Source organism: Morone saxatilis, unplaced genomic scaffold (genome assembly GCF_004916995.1).
Source record: "Morone saxatilis isolate NCDOM2014 unplaced genomic scaffold, NCSU_SB_2.0 Contig23, whole genome shotgun sequence".
In the NCBI taxonomy this organism is placed as follows: Eukaryota; Metazoa; Chordata; class Actinopteri; family Moronidae; genus Morone; species Morone saxatilis.
In genome coordinates this window covers 8,105,600-8,126,063 of record NW_023339796.1, presented here as the reverse complement: position 1 = coordinate 8,126,063, position 20,464 = coordinate 8,105,600, and the positions used below count along the sequence as shown (strand labels likewise).

Below are 20,464 nucleotides of genomic sequence, written 5' to 3'. Positions count from 1 at the left end.
CGGAGGGAGACTTGACAGACAGAACCATTTAATGATAAAAAAGCACAATTTCCGATACAATTACGTACATCCAGATTTGTCGCTATCAGCCTGTTATTATTTCGCTGAAGTGTTTCCGCATTCACTCTGTAGCTCAGATGTTCTGTGATGATTTGAGATGCGTGTTTTGCGTTGATTTGTTTGCTTGTTCTCTACAAAGTTTGGTGAAGTCAAATAGATATATCTCATGATTAACAAAATGAATTCCATTTCTTTCTATGAAAGTAAAGCATCTTGTGTGGAAGAATCACACTTCATCCTCTATGATCCTGGGATACATGGTATATAATATTGTTTGTTCTCACTCAACTGCTGTGGAAAATGATCCAGTATATATGCTGATCATCACATTCTTCTGTCTTTGATGCCTTTTTTTTTTTTGTTTTTATTATTTCATATAAAGTGTATGATCTTTTGTGGGACTCTGTTTGTGTCATTCTGTTTGAAGGTAATGCTTGCTATTTGATTGTGTCTGACCAACAGGAATACCTTAAGTGTATGCTGTGTTTGATTTGTATAGAAATGTGGTTTAAAGTATGTTTAAAGAACAAAATACATTGTATGAAGAAAAAAAAAATACAGGCCTAATGAAGCTAACAAAGTGTGGCTTGTGGTCATATTTGTATTAAATAAAGTTTCTAACTGAATACATTTGCGTGTGTGCTCCATTCTGAGTCAAAAAGTTCAACAGTAACCACGGGCGAGTAACTTTTACCCTGCTGCTTATTTTTTTAAGTGAAAATTCATGAATGACTTTACTGCAGTTAAAATCCCTCAAGCAGTTCCATGTTTCGGTGTCGAATAACACAAACCTTAAAGAGTTAGAGAGACAGTAATTCAGTGGATCGCTATTTGGTAAATTGTTTATAAAACAGTATTTTTCTCTTTTTAAAGGTTTACAGAGGCTGAACTGAAGGCTAAATACACTCCCCCTGCTTCTTAAGAGTTTGCTGTTGGAATATTTTAAGTTTTAGAATTATAAGTCACAAGTGAGGAGAAGGGAATTTTATTTTTCACCCACACCCACTTCATGTAATGACCCATATGGGGTTTTTGCCTTCCAGCCTAGACTTTCTCAATGCAGTTTCTGAGGCCAGTAGAACTTGTGATATTAAAGGTTTAGTTCAGATTTTAGGAAGTGGGGGTTGTAAGAGGTACTAGTCAGTCAGTGTATTACCTACAGTAGATGGTGCTCAGCACACCCCCAGTTTGGGGAAGCAGACAGGAGCACAGAAGCTAAGGAATGTACTGCTGTAGATTGGGGCAGCAACAATACAGATTTTAGCCACCTAAGATAATGAAGTAGGGGTTTAAGTGTACGCTATATTTAGAATATTTTCATTGCTTTACTTTGCCTTCAAACTGTTCTTTCTGACAAAGAACTGAACCTTTTAATATCACTCTCTTCAAAGCCACAAGACTAATTTCACCCTGGAGAACACAAGGGTTGCTGGTCTAACAGTGCCTCAGTTAGTGTGCGTTATTGTGACTTCAGTGTTTTAACTTGTTAGTTCTGGTCCAAATCATGGTTTGGAAACCTTTCTTTAAAGAACAGGAAACTCCCTCAGTCATATTGTTTAATGGTAGTAATAGTAGGCTGATTGGTGAGTCAAAGCTTAACCCAGAATCCCTTTACAGCAGGCAGTTACAGTTTTTAAATGACGACTCCTGCCCTTAGCACATTGACTTATTCCTTCTGGACGGAGGTTTATGGTCACAAGATGTAGAACCAAGCGGTATAAAAATTGTTTTGTTCCAGCAGCTATCGTTCAGATCAACAAGTTGTAGTAATATGGCACAGAATTGTTCTTGCTTTTACCTGCATTTTTTTTTTTTTGATCTCTCTTTGTAAGTCCTGATTTTTAGAGCTTGGAGCACTTTCATCTTTATCCTTGTTGTTTTTATATTTTATACATTAAGAGCAAAGTTTCGTCTTTTACAAATAAATTAACCTTGAACCTTGAACAAGGGTTAAATGCTGTGGATCAAGGCAGTGGTGGACCAGCAACTCCTGTGTTCTACCAGGTAAAAGGACTGTTTTTGTCTAAAAACAACATACTGTATAATGAGTGTCTGAGATGGTTTCGTTAAAATAATAATTAAATTCTATGAATTGTATTGTTAATTTAAAAACACTTATATACACAAGACTTTAACAGTAGGTACAAAAAGGCAACTTGATAATCAAATATATTAGAAACAAATTCTGCTTCTTGTATGCAGGTATATTTGGCAAATGGCTTACAAATTACAATGTAATGACGTCTTAACTGAATTTATAACTGAGGATCTTCACACAGTGGCATTGTGTGGTGAAACAGCTGCATCACAGCCAATCAGTGAAAACTCTTCTTCAACATTTCCTCCAGTCCAACTATCTGGGAACAACCTAGTCCTTTCCGTTACTGCCCAGCTGAGCTCCAGCTATCTTTTGGCCTGTGGTGCGTACAGGAAGATGGCGCTGTACGTGGAGAGGATCTCCCTGGCCTCGGTTGTGGCCAGCTTGCCTCCGGTCCTCACCAGGCCCACGCGGTCTCCTTTCCTCAGGGGCAGGATCAGGCTGAAGGACACCGAGCCTCCGCAGCCACAGTTACCACCAGCTGAGCCTCCGTGTTGACCAGCCACAGGCCCAGCTGAGCTCTGCAGCCTTTGGACGCTGCGGTTAGACACAGATAGGACGGCTTGTACTCGGTCACCCTCTTTTGCAGTCAGCAGACCTGAAATCAGGTATCGGCCATCCAGAGGTACAGTGAAGATCCCTGTAGAGATGAGAAAGAGAAAGGGAAAGTGTGGGTAAGATCAATAATGTGTGTTATGTTTGTGGAACAGAGTCAGATGTTTACTTATGTTGGTTATTGGTTCCCCAAAGCCTACAGGAGTGACATTTATAGGTTCACATTTTTTCAAATATTTCATAAACAGGGTTCCCACGCGTTCTGGAAAACCTTGCAGTGTTCCTTTCTGCATCAACAACAATTTTCCTGATGTGGTTGATAAATACGTACACACTGAAGTTAATTGTACCCTTTATACTTTCTAGAAGATTAGTTTTCTGTAAAATAAAATAAATTCTACTTTATTGGAACTGTTACTGTTACTTGGCTCTGGCCAAATTAATGTACACAATTAACCGAAACTGCAGCTTATATGACCGTTTTTAGGCAAGTGCTGTGCTGTATTGTCAAGAAAAACTCCTGGAAAATGTTTTTTTATTCAAAAGCTGAGGTCCGAATTAGTCAAGTGGATATCTTTCGAAGTTACAACCTTTTTGACGTGAGCCTGGATTTGTCAGTTTTTAAAAGCTGACTTAAAATGTATCTGAAGCTGTTGTTGAGGCAACATGTCCCTAAACTTCTTCATGCCAAGGACCTGTTAGTTCCCGGATCCACGTTTGAAAACCACTGCTAACGATCACGACTAAAGCTCAAGGTGATCCCAATACGTTAATTTATTTTCAGATATAAATAACACATTTATTTTTGGTGTCTGAGCATAATTATGCTAATTATTAGCATAAATTATCACCATTCATTGATACAATTATCACAATTTAAGCTGCGTCAAACAACAAAGAGGTGCCATAGATGCCATTTACAGAATTTATCACCCTATTAAACTGAAATGGCACACAGGGAGCAATGTTAGCATTCATTTGAAGTCTAATATTCACTCTCCTTTTAGCTCTGTTTCAGTCCCCAACTCCTAAGGAACACTTCCCGGGTATTGTGTTGTGTTCACCAGCTAGTCGCTAACATTGTCTGACGTCTGGTGTTGGGCAGCTAGCATACAGTGGAGATTGCTGAAAACAACTGCCCACCTGTGAGAGCCATGAGATTGAACCTCGACTGTCAATTTGTGGGTTGTAAAACCAAAACAATGAGCTCAAAGACGCTAAACGCTCCATAGAGCTGAGGAGAACTGCAGAACTGACCTCTTTCACATTACATCATTGACCTGTTGTTTATGTTATAATATTGGCTAGTGCAGCTTTAAATTACATTTACAGGATAACAGTAAAAATAGGCCATACAATAATCTTTGCTGTTGTTGTTGCGTACCTGTGTGGGGATCGTAGTGTCCACCATCATTGACTAGAACTCTGTTGAAGCGGATGATGCCAGAGTCTCCGTAGAGCTGCTGTGTTAGGCCGGCAGAGAAGGAGAAGGGATCTGCAAAGGCGCTGTTGACAGCTGAAACTGGAATAACAGACATGCATGTAAGTCTCATTTAAAAGATGAATTACAATGTGTTTCTCACTTTATATAAAGTAAATGAAAAAACACATTAAATCCTTATCCCTCTAAATCCTCATATTTGAACTATTGATTTATTTACTTCTTTTTAATAGATACAGAGATTTCAAGATGGAGTTTACCTGATTGCACTGGAGCTTGATATATTGGGTTCCAGGGCACTTTTGCTGCTACAGGAACTACAAGGTACAAATAAGTGTTAATTATGTATTCTAACAGTCATCTTTATTTTTTATAGATGTTTAATTGAGTCTCTAGTTGTTTAAAATGAATATACAGAATAAATTAATTCATTTATTAAGTCTTTGTATTCTTTCCTGGGTCGGTAAGTGACTAAAAAGAAATTGTTCATCTTTACATTAGTGAATATAGCCATTATCTACTTCAGTAATGCCATTTTCTTAATCATCACCAAATGTAACAGGGTAAAACTTTCTGGTAAGTGCCTGCGGACGAGCTAAAATCTTTCCACAGTCCGCCCACACCTCCTTAAACTAAACACATCCAGTTCCCACTCCCTCGCACTCTCAGGCTACAAATTATTCACAGCCTTTCCAGTTTCTTACACTGATGTAGTAGAATGGCAAAGCCTGCAGATGCATGCAATGTAACCTGATAATGAACTGCTAAAATACCTTGGCGGCGGGTTGATTGAGGCTTAAAAGACACAGGCTGCAGAGGATGATAGCCTGCAAAAGAAACAGATGACAAACACATCATGTTTTATCATCATCTGAGGACAAGGGTTAGCAAATATTCTTGCCAGAGACAGTTGTCTGTCTGTCTGTCTGTTTGTTTCCCATCTGACCATTATGGCAAAACACTGTTGGATAGGTTTAAATACATGGTATAATTTAAAACAAAAAAGGTTATAATCTCAACTACATAATTTGTGTTTGGCTTATTGAATTTGTGTTGTTTGAGTTCCAAACGAAAGCAACAACCATAAAACAGAAACAAGACAAACCCAAAAGATAATGTTAAAAGTGGTGAAGGCTCTATACTAAAGCCTGAAGATTTGCATGGATTTTTGCACATTCTCAATAGGATTCTTGTCTAACAAGATGTATTGAAAAACTATCCTCTATTCCTTTGCTGCCAAAACATGCCCATGTGGAGGCTAAAACAAAGGCTTTGTTTTGTTGTTTGATATTTTCTTCAATCATCCTATACGCAGTGCAGTTAATTCAATCCAGAACTGGCTCTGTGACTATCTGTTGTCTCTTCCGTCCAATTTGAGTTGGCCTCCGTTTAAAGCCTTTTATGTGTAGCATTGTTATGTGTGGATGAAAAAAAAACCCAAAGTACATGGATAATTAAACCTTTGTTATGGGTTCCATGTGTGAAAAGGGCTAAAAAGAATTTCAGATTTTGTCATTGCTGATTATTTTAGATGAGAATATCTTATGTAACTATGAACTGACAGCCCTGTTGAAAAGGCAAACATACATATATTATGTCACAAATGCGTTAATGCTGGCTCAGCCTAAGTTCTTGAGGATGCCAGATTTATGACACATAAAATGTCCTTCTTGTCACTGCAGTGATGACAGATTCCTGTCTCAGCATTCATTTATATAAGCAGACTTTTACTGGATACATATACTGAGACAAATACAAGGGAAGAAGAAGTTTGGCAATACTGAGTTCATATTTAATAATTACAGGGCACAGTAATATTATTACTAGGTAACAAGACATGTAAATAGAGACAAGCATATTGCAATAAAATTAGTTTTGGTATTTATTTTAAAATTATGATGTACATGTACTTTTTAAATATGGCATATGTTTTTTTTAAATTATAATAAACATTATGGTTGTTGCTCTGCAGCTGTAACTACAAAATAGTTTTGTTTGTGTTTTTAAAATTATGATAAAATGCTGGGGAGTTTTAGGATCCATATCACAATCAAAACAAATGTTCGAGAACAACTTGGAACAACTTTCTTTAACTGTAATTTTATCAGATTGCAGACTACTATGGAGTAAAATACACTTTTGCTCACAAATCTTCATTGTGGCTTATTGAAAACGTATAGTACAGTATGAGGAAAATTGTGGCAAATTCCCTCTTTTAGGTGTATTCACAACAAAAGTCAATATATCATATTTTATATTTATATATATGTTACTTATTAGTAATAGTGCTAGTGTTTGGCTCCTTTTCATGACGTTGCTTTGCATTAAAGGACATATAGGCAAAGCCCTGTTGGTCCCTGGTCAGTGCCCTGTAATCATTATTAGTATGTGTTGGGTATAACTTACATTGTAATTGATTTCTAGGTTCATAAATTCATTACGCCCTTATTCCCTGTAATCCTCCCCTTGCACATAACATTAGTACCTACAGTATATAGTATGTATTTCACTGGTATTTGCACTGTAATTTACAGGCTATAATTTAAAGCATTACCAAATCAGGCTTTGTGTCATAAATCCATGTGGTCTTCAGTGAAACAAAAATGAGATTTAATGCAGATTAATGTTCAGACTGATAATAAAATATAATTTCTGAGTGTGTTTTCAGCTGCATGTGTGAGTGACGGTGGTCTAGAACAGTAAAGGTCATCATCACCATTAGCTCTACTCACCTGGTGCTCCAGCAAATCCTTTGACAGGCATTCTAGACGAGTCCTCGGACCCTCTCCGCACAGTCACCCTGCGGATGTACCCTGGAGGTCCAGCCTCGCCCGTCTCCACCACTGGCCTTATGGGAACCAGGGGGATAGTGGGGTGGCCTGGTTGCTGGGGGCTGGACGGCTGGCTTGGCGGGCTGATCCTGATCGTGTGCGTGTTGGGCTGCACTGGTTGGCTGGGATTGTACGGCTGCCTGCGGCTAGACGGCGGTGGTGGGAGGATGAGAGGGATGTGGATTTGTTGGATTCTGGTTCTGGTCGGACTTGACTCTGGCATAGTAGCAGGCCTCTCTGGTGCCAAGGCCACTCCTTAGAAAGCAAAAAGAAAAACAGTGGCAGAATGGGAAACACATCAATTTTACAGTTAATTTTCTAACCATATGATCAGTTAGCATCAAGCATTAAAACGCTGGTCAAAACAACTCTTATAATCCAATTCAAGGTTATGGAAAATGCTGTAACTGCAATCGCACAAGCCTCCAATTTACTTTATTATTTACTTCCTCTCTCACATTCAGACCACATCCCTCCCTTCTCTTGTGAATTCTCCTTTTTACGACTTATATTCTGATGACAGGCCAAATTAGACCTGGCTTTCACTGCACCTCCAAGCTTTTTTTTTTTTCGGCACCATTATTACCCTTCGTAAAAGCAAAGCAGGCGGTCTGTGTGAGTTTTAGACAACGAGAACCATCTGAACAGAAACCAGTTGGCCGCTTGCCAGACCCCCTGAGGGAACAGATATCACCTGGGCCTGAGCTTAGAGATGCTGGGAGAGTGTCCTGGGGACAAATAACAACAATAATTACAGTACCTGCTTTGTGTCAGCCCCTTCTCACAGCCAGGTGGCAGACAGATTGTGATATGCCGTATTTAAGATTCAGTGGGTTTCTACGTTAAATGGCTTGTTTGATGCTTCCTGTATCTGTATCTGCAGTGTTGTTTAAACCTTGTGGGCGAGGTTGGGCATAAATGGAGTTCATGTAACCCGATTACAGTAATGTCATTCAGACAAAGACACTTAAGGAAATGACCACTTATTCCAAATGATTATACAGTTAGATTTGGCGGAAAAGAATCTGCTCTTTGAGGAAGTGCTCAAAGAATACAAACAGAGATTCTGCAGGAAGAATAAATAAATGTATTATATAGTATATTCTGTAAACATACATGAATGTTAAATCTTATCAAAGCCAACGGTACCGAACAAGCTTCAATATATAAATAAGCTACAGTGTTAGTGCTACAGCAGCAGAGGTGTAGAAATGAAGGAAGCAGTGTGAAAGCGAGAAAGTGAGTGTCAGGTTATAAAGGCCACTTGTACATCTGCGTGAATCTGATTGGGTGCTACTGGTCCGCTGGTAGATGATCAGCTGTTGTAATAAAAGGCCACAGATGCTGAAGCATGAAGAATACAGCTGATAGTCGATCAGCTGATGCGAATGCCTCTTCAGCGTTTTTGCCTGAACTAACAAAAAACCTCTGTTTACAACAAGTATGCAGCCATGCTAGTAGCTCTGTGAGGCTGTATGATAGCTAGATGCTATTGTCAGCATGCGCCATGCTCACGATGAAAATGAGGGCGCTTGTAATAAATTAATCTTAAATCAAAGTCCACTTGTTAGATTTCACCCATATGGAGTTTGCTCAAACTCTACTCGCTGATGGCCACAGAATGTGGTTAAAAGCTCTTGAGAAAAGCTGGTCAGTGGACCATAAGTTAAGATCATTTTGTCAAAGCGCTATTCCCAAGGTCAAGAATGAACATTTATGCTCAAATCCACCAGGTACCATTAAATGACTTCTTAGCATCTTGAAACAAAAATAATAAGCTGTAAGTTCTGCCATAGCCAACAATATTTCAATGAATCCAACTGTTAATTCAATTATACATTCAGTCTTGCACTGAAGTGATCAGTCCAAACGAAAGCAGCCTGTTACTCTGGATTATGAAAGTAATCAACCACTCTGGTCTTATCAAATAAAACATCATCAACCATCAACCAAATTCTTCCTTTTTACTGCCAGGGATACCACTAGCTACTCAGAAACCGCATGTATAATTAAAAACAAATTAAACCCGGCAATCATGTTGTACTGAGATAATCAGAAATCTCTTCTTCATTTCCTCCCTTTGCCTCCTTCAGGACGCCGGTTGCCTGAGTGCATATTTCCCATGAGCTCTCAGCCTGTGTCTCACTAAGGGGGCAACCGCAAAGTCAAAAAAATAAAAAATAAAAACACACACATGAGTACTGGTGCAACCATGAGCATCACCAAATCCAGATGTTATTGCTTACAAGCAGATTGAGACACTGCAGGGGGAGGGATGCTTTAGTCACTGCTGCTTGCGCAGATTCGGGTGTGTGACAGTGTGTGAGTGATCAAAAGTGTCTGAAACCGTCAAGGAGTATTGCAGCAGACAAGCTGATCATGCGATGGAAAATGGTGTCAGGGGGCACAGAGCAGGGTGTGGTGGTTACACGCACATACAATATAATGGATCACTGCCACTCTGACAGACATTTTTTTCTTTTTCCTTTTCTTGCTATGCACATGGACACACATTCACCCTCCGCCTCATTTTCCTCCAGCGATATTAATGATGGGAGGTTCAAATTGTGCACTGCATGGCAGACCTCAGGGACTCCCATTGTGTATCTGGGTCCATTCTCCTCTGAAGACTTCCAGATGGGCTCCCTGGTCAAAGATGGAAACACCTCACCTCGTAGCTTCAGAAATCTCTCTGGGGAAGCTGCTACAGTTAAAGCACCCCTTCAAAATTCTGGTGCTGACTAAATATATACAGTGTGTGTCTGTGGCGGTGTCGGGTACAATTTTCCATTCTTTCACAACAGACACCCTTTGACTTCAAAAAAGCCTTTGATATCTTGTTATTGTTGTATTCCCTCATCACGGTAGACAGTTAATCTTACTGCCTGTCTCTCCAATATGAAGTCAGAATGATCAATTGCAAAGCATTGATCCATGAAATCAAAGCCTTTATTTTATCCTGACTTTAATACAAGCACTTTTTTTTTCTGAAGGCCTCGCCTGTCAATAGACACTTACAGGACAGGGTGGAGGGACAGGAGAAAAAGAAGTCCTCTGGCATTCTTGGAAGGACAAATTGGAGGAAAAAACACTGGACAGAAGGAGAGAGCACCGAGGGAGTAAAGAGAGAAATTCAGAGATAAGGGAGAGAGAAAGAAACCACAGGAAAGTGATTTGAGCCAGGCTGGGATAACTTCCAAAAAACAGGAGGAGTTGGAAAAAAAAAAAACAGCTTGAGAATCGAATTAGAAAATTCAGCGCAAGAAGGTTGATTAGTCATCGTCTGAATTAGGAACAGCATGCTCAAGCTCTTTGAAAACAGAAGCATTTTCCATATTTCTACATTTCCTAACTTTTGGACCCACTCTCTTGCTTAATTTCAACATAACACATTGTCGTTAGACTTTTAAATGATGCAACAGAGTCACTGCTGCTTAACCACAACTCCCTATCGGAAAAGAAAACAGCCAGAAACAAACACATACACGCTGTAGTGGCAGACCTTTGCTACAGCAGCTGCTCTGGACGAAGCAGTGCCAACATTTTGCAACTGAAGTCACACAATTCATCTCAGCAGTCACATTGAGTAAGGGCAAAGCAATTCCAGTTAATCTTTCAGTTATGTTATTACAACACCTCATCTGTTCATAGCCTCCTCGGGGTCTTCATATGACTGAGTGGAGAATATGAGCTCAAACAGAGAGAGGAAACGTTTCAGTAGTCTCTCAACCACCACCACTACCACCACACCCACAGAGCTGGGATTTTTCATGGAAATTTGTATCTCTATTTGGACTGTTTCTCTCTTTGCCAAACTTGAGGAAAACATTAAATCTTCATGCTACCTCTGCCACACGGTCCAACTCCCTGTCTCGTGGGATTTAGGATACAGATATCTGCACGAAAGTATCAAAATATGATGATATTTGCCCTTAAAGGAAATGATCAACATTTTGGGAAATATTCACTTTCTTGCCAAGAGTTAGATAATGAGATTGAAACCACTACTGTACCGTGTCGGTACAGTAAATGTGAAGTTACCACCAGCAGCCTGCTAGTTTAGCTTAGTACAAAGGCAGTAAACAGGAGAAACTCGCTTTCCAAAGGTAATCAAATCCACCCACCAGCACCATTAAAACTAATTTGTTAACAAGGTGTATCTCGTTTGTTTACTCCATACAAAAACCAAAATAACGTGTCATGTATTTCTGTGACGGATGCGTTACATGACAAAAAAAGTTGGTTTCATAACGGAAAATTGCCGTTTTTCACACTTTTTTACGGATTAAACAAACAAGATATAACATGTTATTTCATTTCGATTTTCTTACCAGACCAGACTCACCTATGCTAAGCTAAGTGAGCCGACTGCAGCCACTAGCTCCATACTCAGCATGCAGAAATGTGAGCGCTATCAATGGTTTATCAAATTCTCTGCAAGAACGTGAATGAGTATATTTCTCAAAATGTCGAACTTTTGCTCTCTGATATAAATAAAAGCTAGAAACTGTTTTCTTTTTGGGATATATAAACAACTAATAATCATAAAGTAAGAGCCCTGACAAAAATGTTTCACAATCCTGCTGCAGTATGCACGGCTCTGTTTGATTTAATGCTGGCAGAGGTACAGTATAATGTCACATGTACGCTAATGAAATCAAATCAAAGTCTGGAAGAAGCCGACCGTATTTGGCAAAGAGTAAAATACAGAATGCCTTCACACTCTTCGTTTCTCTACATCACAACCATTTATCCATCCACCCTCCTTTTTCATAAGGCCCTATCATACCATTGTTTTGGACTATGGTGTAAGAAAGGGAGGCAACAGAGATGGGGCCCCAGTCATGACATCACAGCTGAGGGTAGTCGAAGCATCTGTTCCTGGGTGTGGAGCCTGCTTCTCCCCTCTCCATCAAGACTGGCTCCAGCAGTGAGTCAGGGCCCTTAATGAGGACCAGACTCCACACATCAGGGCTGAGGTCACTCTACGGGAATCTCTAGAGGTTGGTATGTGTACATGTGTAAGGAGAAAGACAGGGAGGGAGGTGTATTGTGTATGAGCCTGTGTGTGTGTGAGAGAGAGACTAGGAACTAGGATCGAGGTCTGCAGTTCTGTGGTATGAGTAAAAAAAGCAATGTCATGGTGTAAGAAAGAATACCTCACAAGTCAACATGTTCATAAAAGGAGTGGGAAAGATGGAACAGTCTGCTCGGGTGTTCTGACATCTACATAAGGGAGCAATGAGAGTAAATCATAGTTAGGAGGGGCTGACCTCGGCATGTACAAATTTAAGATCCTATTTACCTATCCAATTCCTTATATAAAAACTAGGGAATTCTTAGGACAACATGAATCTAAGTCACGGGAAGTTTCCAATGTGGGCCTCTGCCTCGGTGCCGGGACATATTGAATGACACACTTGAGGCGAGCACGGGAGGCCCAGTGAACCCGTGTCCTCCCTCTCCGGGAAATACCCTGTGGCCATTCATGGGATTTGATCCTTCCCTCCAAGCCTCCATGTAAGCCAAGCAAGCAAAATGCATTATATGGAGGATTATCTTCAGGAAAAGTTTGTGTTTACACAGATGTTAATCAGACTTGATAAACTCATATGTTGGAAGTTAAAGAGGAAGCTGCAAAGGAGTATGTTTGGGCAGTATTTTTTTACCCAGCTTCTTTTGGCTCATTTCAGTGTCTGACAGCAGTTATGTGAGAATCCATGGAATTTTTTAACAATAAAATTAAGTCATAAACTATGTTTGATTACTGTCATACAGTGTCTTTTCAATATTTAGTGGTCTTGTCTATAACCAGGACCTGGTTAGTTTTGCTTCGAATAAAGACTGGAAATGAGGGAAAACAGCTAGCCTGGCAGTGTCCAAAAGTAGCAAAAGTCCAGCACATAACCCCCCATAAACTGTAACTAGATGCTTGTACACTTTTAATCGGAACTTCTAGTTCAGATTAAACAAAAATGTACAGATTAAGATGTAACCTGTTAACTAGTAAGGTGATGGACTGTGCTGACGGATTTTGTTTTGATACTGAATAGGCAGTGTGGTATCGGGCTTTTTATCCAACTCCCAAAATGTTTAACTAGTCCTTCAAATTCACCAATGAAGCAAAGCCCGCAACATAGTTCAAGCAGTCAGTCCCCTGTTACGCTCTCATGGCATACTCTTCTCATTGCAACACGCTCTTTTCATTATATTGTACTTAAGCAGGATTCTGCGCACGCACTCACTTAGCTGCCATGTCTGCTGCCACACTGGAAAGCTGAGAGCTAGTCTCGCATAGACAGACTCATCTCCATATTTCGTTTTAACACTGCCAGCGCTGGAAAAAGGTCTGGATGAAACCATTATCGTTCTGGTATAGCTTGTTTTTCTTTAAACCAGAGGTCTAAAACTTTTGGCCTGGTGTCCTTTTCCAGCCCTCAATCCCCCTCTCTTTGACACGATGCAAAAAACTATATGTAATCCGGCCTGCGAGATCATTCATTTATTTTATTTTTTCTAGGTGTTTCATATAAATTTTAACGTCTCCTTTATTTACAATTAAAATTAAAATGATTTAAAAAAATGTGTTTTGTTTGGCGCAAAATAATGGCAAAGGTCAAAGGTGCCTGTAAATAGGTTGTTTAGAAGAGAGCAGGCCTTCTTTTGTTGTCTGGCTGTGAACAAGAAAAGATTATATAAAATAGTGATATAAAAATGTATAGAGACTGCTGTTTGCATGTTGTTATTAAGTATGATGTTGGAAATATTTTCAGAATATTGGGCTCTCTTCTAGAAATTGAACATTGAAGTGTCCCTCCTATGAGACGGCAATACCTGCAGTGGCCGTGAGCCAATTTGAGTTTAAGACGCCTGGTTTAAACCACAATCACGACTGTCTTCGGTGGTGCTAAACCAAGGATGCAGCGACGGTGGCCTTGCAAAACAGTGTCGGAAGATAGTGAAAAGAGAGGAGAATGTCAACTGAAATAATCGCCCTCTGGCAGACTTATACCAACAGCATACTTCCTGTGAGCCAGACTACCTGAAAGCTATCTGTCCCTCCCAGAGTTTCATAAGCCTCACCTACACCCTAGCATTCACCTGCAGACTTTAAGTCTACATTCCCTTAGGTTGGAAGTTATCATTGTCACTCCCTTCTCCCTACTGTGTTGAGCTTGCTGCTTCCTTTTGGGGAGTGACGTGGTCAGCTCCTATAAGCCAAATACCAATGCTGCACATAATCCATTCAATGTGTGTTGGCGGACTAAAGTTCTGTAGTGATAAAGCCTTTGAATATTGGCTCAAAATTCAGAGATCTTCTAATTAAATAAATATTGATAAACATCCCTGTCATTTCTAAGTAAGATATTACCACAGATAGCCAACAATGTCATGAAACCATCACCAAACCACCAACTCACCTGGCCCATTTGGACTGACGTCTTTCAAAACATGTTTGGCCATCGCAGACAGCTGTCCCTGGAACTTCTGCAAGGAATTCTGCAGTGCGACGATGTCTGCGCCATGATTTCCACAGGTGATGTTCATCCTGTACACACACTCTCGCAGACCACCGACATGCCTCTCCAGTCCATCTTTCAGCTCTTTGATATTAGCAGAAACACCATCTAACCTTCCACACACTTTTTCAAGTCTGGTCACACGTCCATTCACAGCAGAAATGTCATCAGAAACACCCTGTGTGTTTTGTTTACACTGACTCAGTTCAGATGACACCTGTGTACTGAGTGTATCAAGCCTGTTCTTCAGCTCCTCCACCTGACGTCTGGTGTCTTCTGCCTGACTACTGGGCTCTGCACTGACTGATGCCCAGTTGTTCTTTGCTGGAATCCCAGTGCCACTATGCTCTGCCTGGCAGCATGTTGAGTTTATTCTGTGCATATCCTGATTGTATTTGCTTAAGGAGTCACTCAACCCAGTAACAGCACCAGCCAGACCAAGCACATTATCTTGAAGATTAATCAGTCCCTTCTTGAAGTCCTCCATCGTCGTAGCACGTCTCTCACTTGCAACTGACTGCCTTTCAACAAATTCTTCTAGGTACCTGAGCTTGTCTTTGTTGGTAATGACATCTGTGTGAAGAACATCCAAGTCATTCCTATACCGACTCAGGTCTTTCAAAATGTTTTCTAGGACTTTAGGTGTGGGTGATGAACTCACTGCACCGACTGAAATTCCTGAGCCTGAACATCCTGCAGAGCACAGCTCTCCAACAGCATTGACCTTATCATCCAAACCTTGAAGGAGGAACTTATTATTGTTGACTTCTGTCTGGATGGCATCCATGGAGTCTCCAAACATCCCCGGGAAGGAGCTGTTGCTCATTTCCACCAGCATGGTTGTAAACTGGTCCTCCATGCTGTTCAGACGCTCATCCAGAAGCTTCCGCAATGCTGCCACTTCGTCAGCAATTGTACGGGTCAGCTTCTCTTCAATATAGAAACAGTGAGTCTCTGCGTTTTGTTCTGTGATATTAATGCGTGCCTCCATCTCTTCAATCAGTAGGCTAAAATCATTGTCTTGTGGAGACTCAGATAGGTGCACCAGCTCGTTGTCAAAGCGGGCGTTCAGGATGCGGTGAGCATCTGCAATACGGTCAATCTCACGCCACAGGTCTTTGTGGTCACTATGATCCTCTTCTGCCTTGGTTGGATCTGTCTGCCTTTGAGTTCGAATAGGTCCATCTGCAGCAGCCATGTCCAGACGTAGTGCTCGGATCTCTTTTCTCAGATCATCCTCTTTGGTGTCAACCAGTTTGGTCAGGCTGACCAAACCTTGGTCACGGCTGTCTTCACAGGTCTTCTGCAAGGTGTGGATCTTGTCATTGCATGAGTTTTGTAGCTTGGCCATCTGTTCCTCCACATTCTGGTCTAGCTCTTTCTTCAGCTTTTCAAATTTTCCATCAATGTAGGTCTGTATAACATCAAACTCTGCAATTGCTGGAGTCTGAGATTGAGAGGCATCCATCAGGACACGTATCTGCCCCTCATGACTTGTCATGGTTCCTTTTAGGTCTTCCAAGGCTTCATCCTTGCTTTTCAATGCATTGTTGATATCATCCAACCGGGCCATTATTTTTTCTATTGCCTTGTCTCCAGTAATCCCACCTCTAGTAGCCTGGTGACCATCCAGCACTGCTGGGTTCTCCTCTGTGCCTGCAGCCGTAGCACTGTCTGGCGGATGCATGTTGTTGAGAAGTGTCACCAGCATCTTCTTTGTGTCTTCCTGCAGGTCTGTGCGGAGGTTGCCAGTTAATCCTGTCAAAGCTGACTGGAGATCCAGGACTGTCTGAGACAGGCGCTGAACTTCACTTTCCAGAAGATGTACCTTATCTGTCCCACCATGCCTTGCCTCATGGTGCCCTGTCTCTCTCCGTTCTGGCCCTATGATCAGAGAATGAGTTATTAGATTTCTATTAATATATACAAATGAATGTGTCTCTCCTCTTTAAGAAGAATGGCACTAAGGTAACTTAATTTAGCGGTTCAGTGGTACTTAACTTTAATAAGATACATAGATATTTAGCATAAATTTACAACAAAGGCAGAAAAGAAAATGGTTTCTTACGCTGTGTGTGTCTGGTTGTATGTCCAGGATTTGGTGGGAAGTATGGCTGTATTCCCTGAACTGTTTGTCGGTCTGGTGGTGGTTTTAAATCTTTACAGTCGAGACCTTGGTAACCAGGACAGCATCTCCACTCTAATTCTGTGACTGTCTTGAAGGCAATCTTGTATGTGGGTCGAAACCGATTTTGGTATCTGTAATCAAGAACAGATTAATTCATACGTTTTTTAAAATCTCAAACAAATGTGAATATACAGTTGGCAACACTGACCATTATTTGGCCTAATATTGCTGTCTGACAAAATGTTTTGCTTGTCCACGCTACAGCTTTTCTACCATTCCAAAAAATTAAACTGTTCCCATAATATTGTCTTTTTTCTTTTTTTTTTGGAGCAGTTGACACCTGCAATCACCAAAACGTCTTTTTTTTTTTGGACATGGACACTTTTTGAGCTGCTCTTCTGTTCCCTATTACATGAAAGTTTAATCTTTCTAGCCAAGGCAAACAGTTCCCAAAGAAACAATGGATGACATCACTTCCCTGATAGCAGGGGTCATGTCATGCAGAACATCTGGAAAGTTGATGACTGAAATAATCATCTTTGCACATTTCCCAACTGTCACCCTCACTGATAACACTGTCCTAGCTTGACAAATAGACAAAGGGGGAAAAGGACATTAACACTTATGGCTGTAATCAACTGTATGCGCTTAAATTTCATACTAATGTGAGATGAAGCCAATACTATATGTCATAACTTAGAAATGGAAAAACCTATGGTATCTATTCTCATTGCTAGCTCGTCTTGCTTTACTGTGTAACTTGGATTTGTGCTCTTGTGACCCAAGAATGATCTGTTTCCAGGATCTTTTCCACAACACAGTAGGTCTTGCGCATGTGTTTTTGTAAGTGGATCACAAAGCTAAACCACAGATAGCATGTGTTGTTTCACAACTAATAATGACTCACAAAGGAAAAAATATAAAATTGCAACACGACATCTTCCAGAACATAATTAATGACAATGACTACTCGCCAATTACTGGTGTAGATACTCCCATTTACAACAATTAATCACCATATGAGAAACAGATTGTTGTGTTTATCTAAAACCTCTTTTTGTATAGACATGGGCTTTAATCAAATCATTAGAGTATTTGTTATTAGAGTGTGAGAGAATAGATTTAGTCAATTCTATAACCATGACATCTTAAAATAAACACAAGAAACACAAATTTTCAAATATTTGGATGACACATTTTAAATGCATTTTTCACTCTGATAATAAATCTTATGCACTGCTCACTACTGGCTAGCCGCAGGGATCTAAATTCCACCCAGAAGTGAACACAGCTCATAAATCCAACGTCTTTTTGACATGGTTTCTAAAGTAATTGATAAGTCAATTATTTTTGCATTATGATGATAAAAGCTACAACAGGACATCAAGTTATGTTATGTTGAGGGCCATATACCTGCTAATGACAAGTAAACAGTTGTGACACATCTGTAAGTGTACGTTAACACATTTAGTGCACAAATGAGAGATTTATAAAAAAGTGTCAGAGCCAGACCTGTTTTTGGAGGTGAACATTATTTGCTTTAGTAAAGCCTTAATTCATGGAGCCAAAGAGATGTTCCTGAGTACAAGTTCACAAAGGCCAAAGGTAACTGCCTGAATGGAAGTAAACATTCAGAATGAAAGCCAATGTCTAACTTTTCCATTTATTTTGACCATGCCCTTCATAATCTTTGAAGGTCCAAAGTCTCCTTTAGCTTACAGCTATTGGTGCGATTCTTGACCCAATTTTCTAATAGAAAGGCTATCTGTCCCATGTGTATGCTGATTTCCATCTGCTGCATACTATAATAGGCTGGAGGCTGTCGTGATTCTGAACATCACAAGCATGTTATCAGGCAGGAAGAACATTGTTTACAGTCTACTGTATTAATGTAGCTTCTATTTTTTTTTTTTTTGAGGATAGGATTATAAAAGGCAAGTGTTATCACACATATCTGAGGAGCTAATTAAATTCAATGACTATGCGTCTGCCTTTGATTAACGGCCTATATGTCCAATATACACCGATCAGTACTGACCACTGCAGACCCGGGAACAGCCCACAAGAGCTGCAGTTTTGGAGATGCTCTGACCCAGTCGTCTAGCCATCACCATTTTTGCTGCTTCTAACACATTAACTTTGAGACAAAATGTTAACTTGCTGCCTGATATATCCCACCCACTAACATGTGATATGATAATGGTATAATCAGTGTTATACACTATATATACTCATACTGTGTTTTGCATGGGAAGTAATTGTGATATAAGTGTGTCCACTAGTTGCTATTACAACAAGCTTTAGGCTGCATTTCCTGTTTAACCCTTTGCCTTTTCAGTGGGCTTTCTAACTTGCTAGAAATGCTGTGCTTTTGGTTCTGCCAGTGGAGTTTCATCAGCCACTGTGAATATCTTCTGCCTCCAGGTCTCACTCAGAGAAACATTTTGTATCAGAACTAGCTCATACATCTAAACATGATGCACCCCTTCAACCCCTTCCCCTTGCTCCCTGGATGCTCACGTCACTTGTTGCTGGCAGTCGGGCTGGTAGGCTGGGCATGGGGCCACTACGGGCTCCTGGAAGCTCTCCACACTCCCCTGCACGGCGCAGCTCACGTTCCTGCGCACCACATAGGCACACCAGTTCCTGAGAAGAGAGGCAGGAATAAAGAAAAGAGCTTTAAGATGGATATATATGTATACCAAGAAACTCTAAGAAACATTTTAGTGCATATATCTTAGGATTTGTGATATGTTTTTTATGATTTGGATAATAAAAACATCTCAATTAAGTCCTTAATGTTTTACTGAGCTTTCCCTGAAGGCTCAGTAAGTTTGTTCATCATTTTCTCCGCAAGCTTATTTGAGTTTATCAGAAAAGGTTGCAAATGGACTAATGGTCTCTTGTACACTGATTGGAGTAATCACTGGCATTCCAGCGTTTATCTGGATCTTATCACCTTTCGCAACTCTAGCAAACACGAGCCAAATTTAGACGCAAGCTGATAAAACGCACAGTGGATGTTAACAGGCTACATATGACCATAAGAGGCTAAATATTCGCCGATCTGAGGTCATTCCGATCAATGAGAACTATGGGCGTTATCGCCTTTATGTTGGCAACTGCGCAACAAAAGCGCACAGCCTCCACCTTACGGAAAAGTGGGATTAAAGAAACGCTAGTTGTTATGACTTTCACAGAAGCAGAAAAGTTCAAATGTTTCGCCACACAAGTATAAAACCAGCTTCTTACCTGTTTCTGTGTCTGTGCACCACTCCAGTGTATGCAGACCCCTGGAACAAGTCATAAGAAGAGGGAGACCCGTAAATGAAATGAAAGTTCAAAAACAGTGTGAAAACTGTCCACCGCCAGTCCATCTCTCCGTTCCTGTAATTAATACTTTACAGACGCCTCAAAATAAATATTCCTAACATAGAAAAAGAGGGCTCCTCTGTTATTATCTTGAACTCTGGTCCCAAACACCAAAGTCACATTGCCACAGTGACTGATCCAACTCCAATAACTCAAGTTTGGGGAAGTCCAGTTTCACTGCAACTCCCTTGGAATGACGTTTAGGGCCCACACCCTCCCCCTAAAAAAATTCAGATGAGGGAAAAACTTCCCCTAGCATTTTGTAAAAGTTTTATAGCCCAGAAGGTGTTTTTGTATGTGGTAATGTCCTTTAATTAAGTTATTCTTTTTAAGTCTTCACTCATGAACTCATGAAATCATTAATTAATAAGAGACTCAGAGGATGCTGCAACAAAAAAGGATTTGGGAGACCAGTTGATTACTTCTTTGTCTGCCAACAGCCAATATTCACACCTCACT

The 20,464-nt window shown here is 40.4% G+C and overlaps 1 protein-coding gene across 1 annotated transcript; it reads right to left on the bottom strand.

The window, feature by feature from the left end:
- Nucleotides 1-15: 15 nt before the first annotated feature.
- On the bottom strand, nt 16-20,162 carry emilin2a (elastin microfibril interfacer 2a). The gene is made up of 9 exons (XM_035671500.1): nt 19,886-20,162; nt 19,154-19,279; nt 16,574-16,764; nt 14,407-16,389; nt 6,887-7,240; nt 4,928-4,981; nt 4,415-4,471; nt 4,098-4,235; nt 16-2,798 (listed from the first exon to the last, which is right to left on the bottom strand). Exons 1-9 carry the CDS (start codon nt 20,008-20,010, stop codon nt 2,464-2,466), a joined length of 3,363 nt encoding a protein of 1,120 aa, XP_035527393.1. The 5' UTR covers nt 20,011-20,162; the 3' UTR covers nt 16-2,463.
- Between the last annotated feature and the right edge of the window lie 302 nt (nt 20,163-20,464).

Bases quoted from the DNA above. Each gene is read 5' to 3' on its own strand.
- emilin2a (XM_035671500.1), bottom strand. From the start codon at position 20,010: ATGGACTGGCGGTGGACAGTTTTCACACTGTTTTTGAACTTTCATTTC. The intron at 16,390-16,573 runs GTAAGAAACCAT...CTCTGATCATAG, and splicing joins TACAACCAGACACACACAGC to GGCCAGAACGGAGAGAGACA. The intron at 7,241-14,406 runs GTGAGTTGGTGG...TTGCTTTCTAAG, and splicing joins CGTCAGTCCAAATGGGCCAG to GAGTGGCCTTGGCACCAGAG.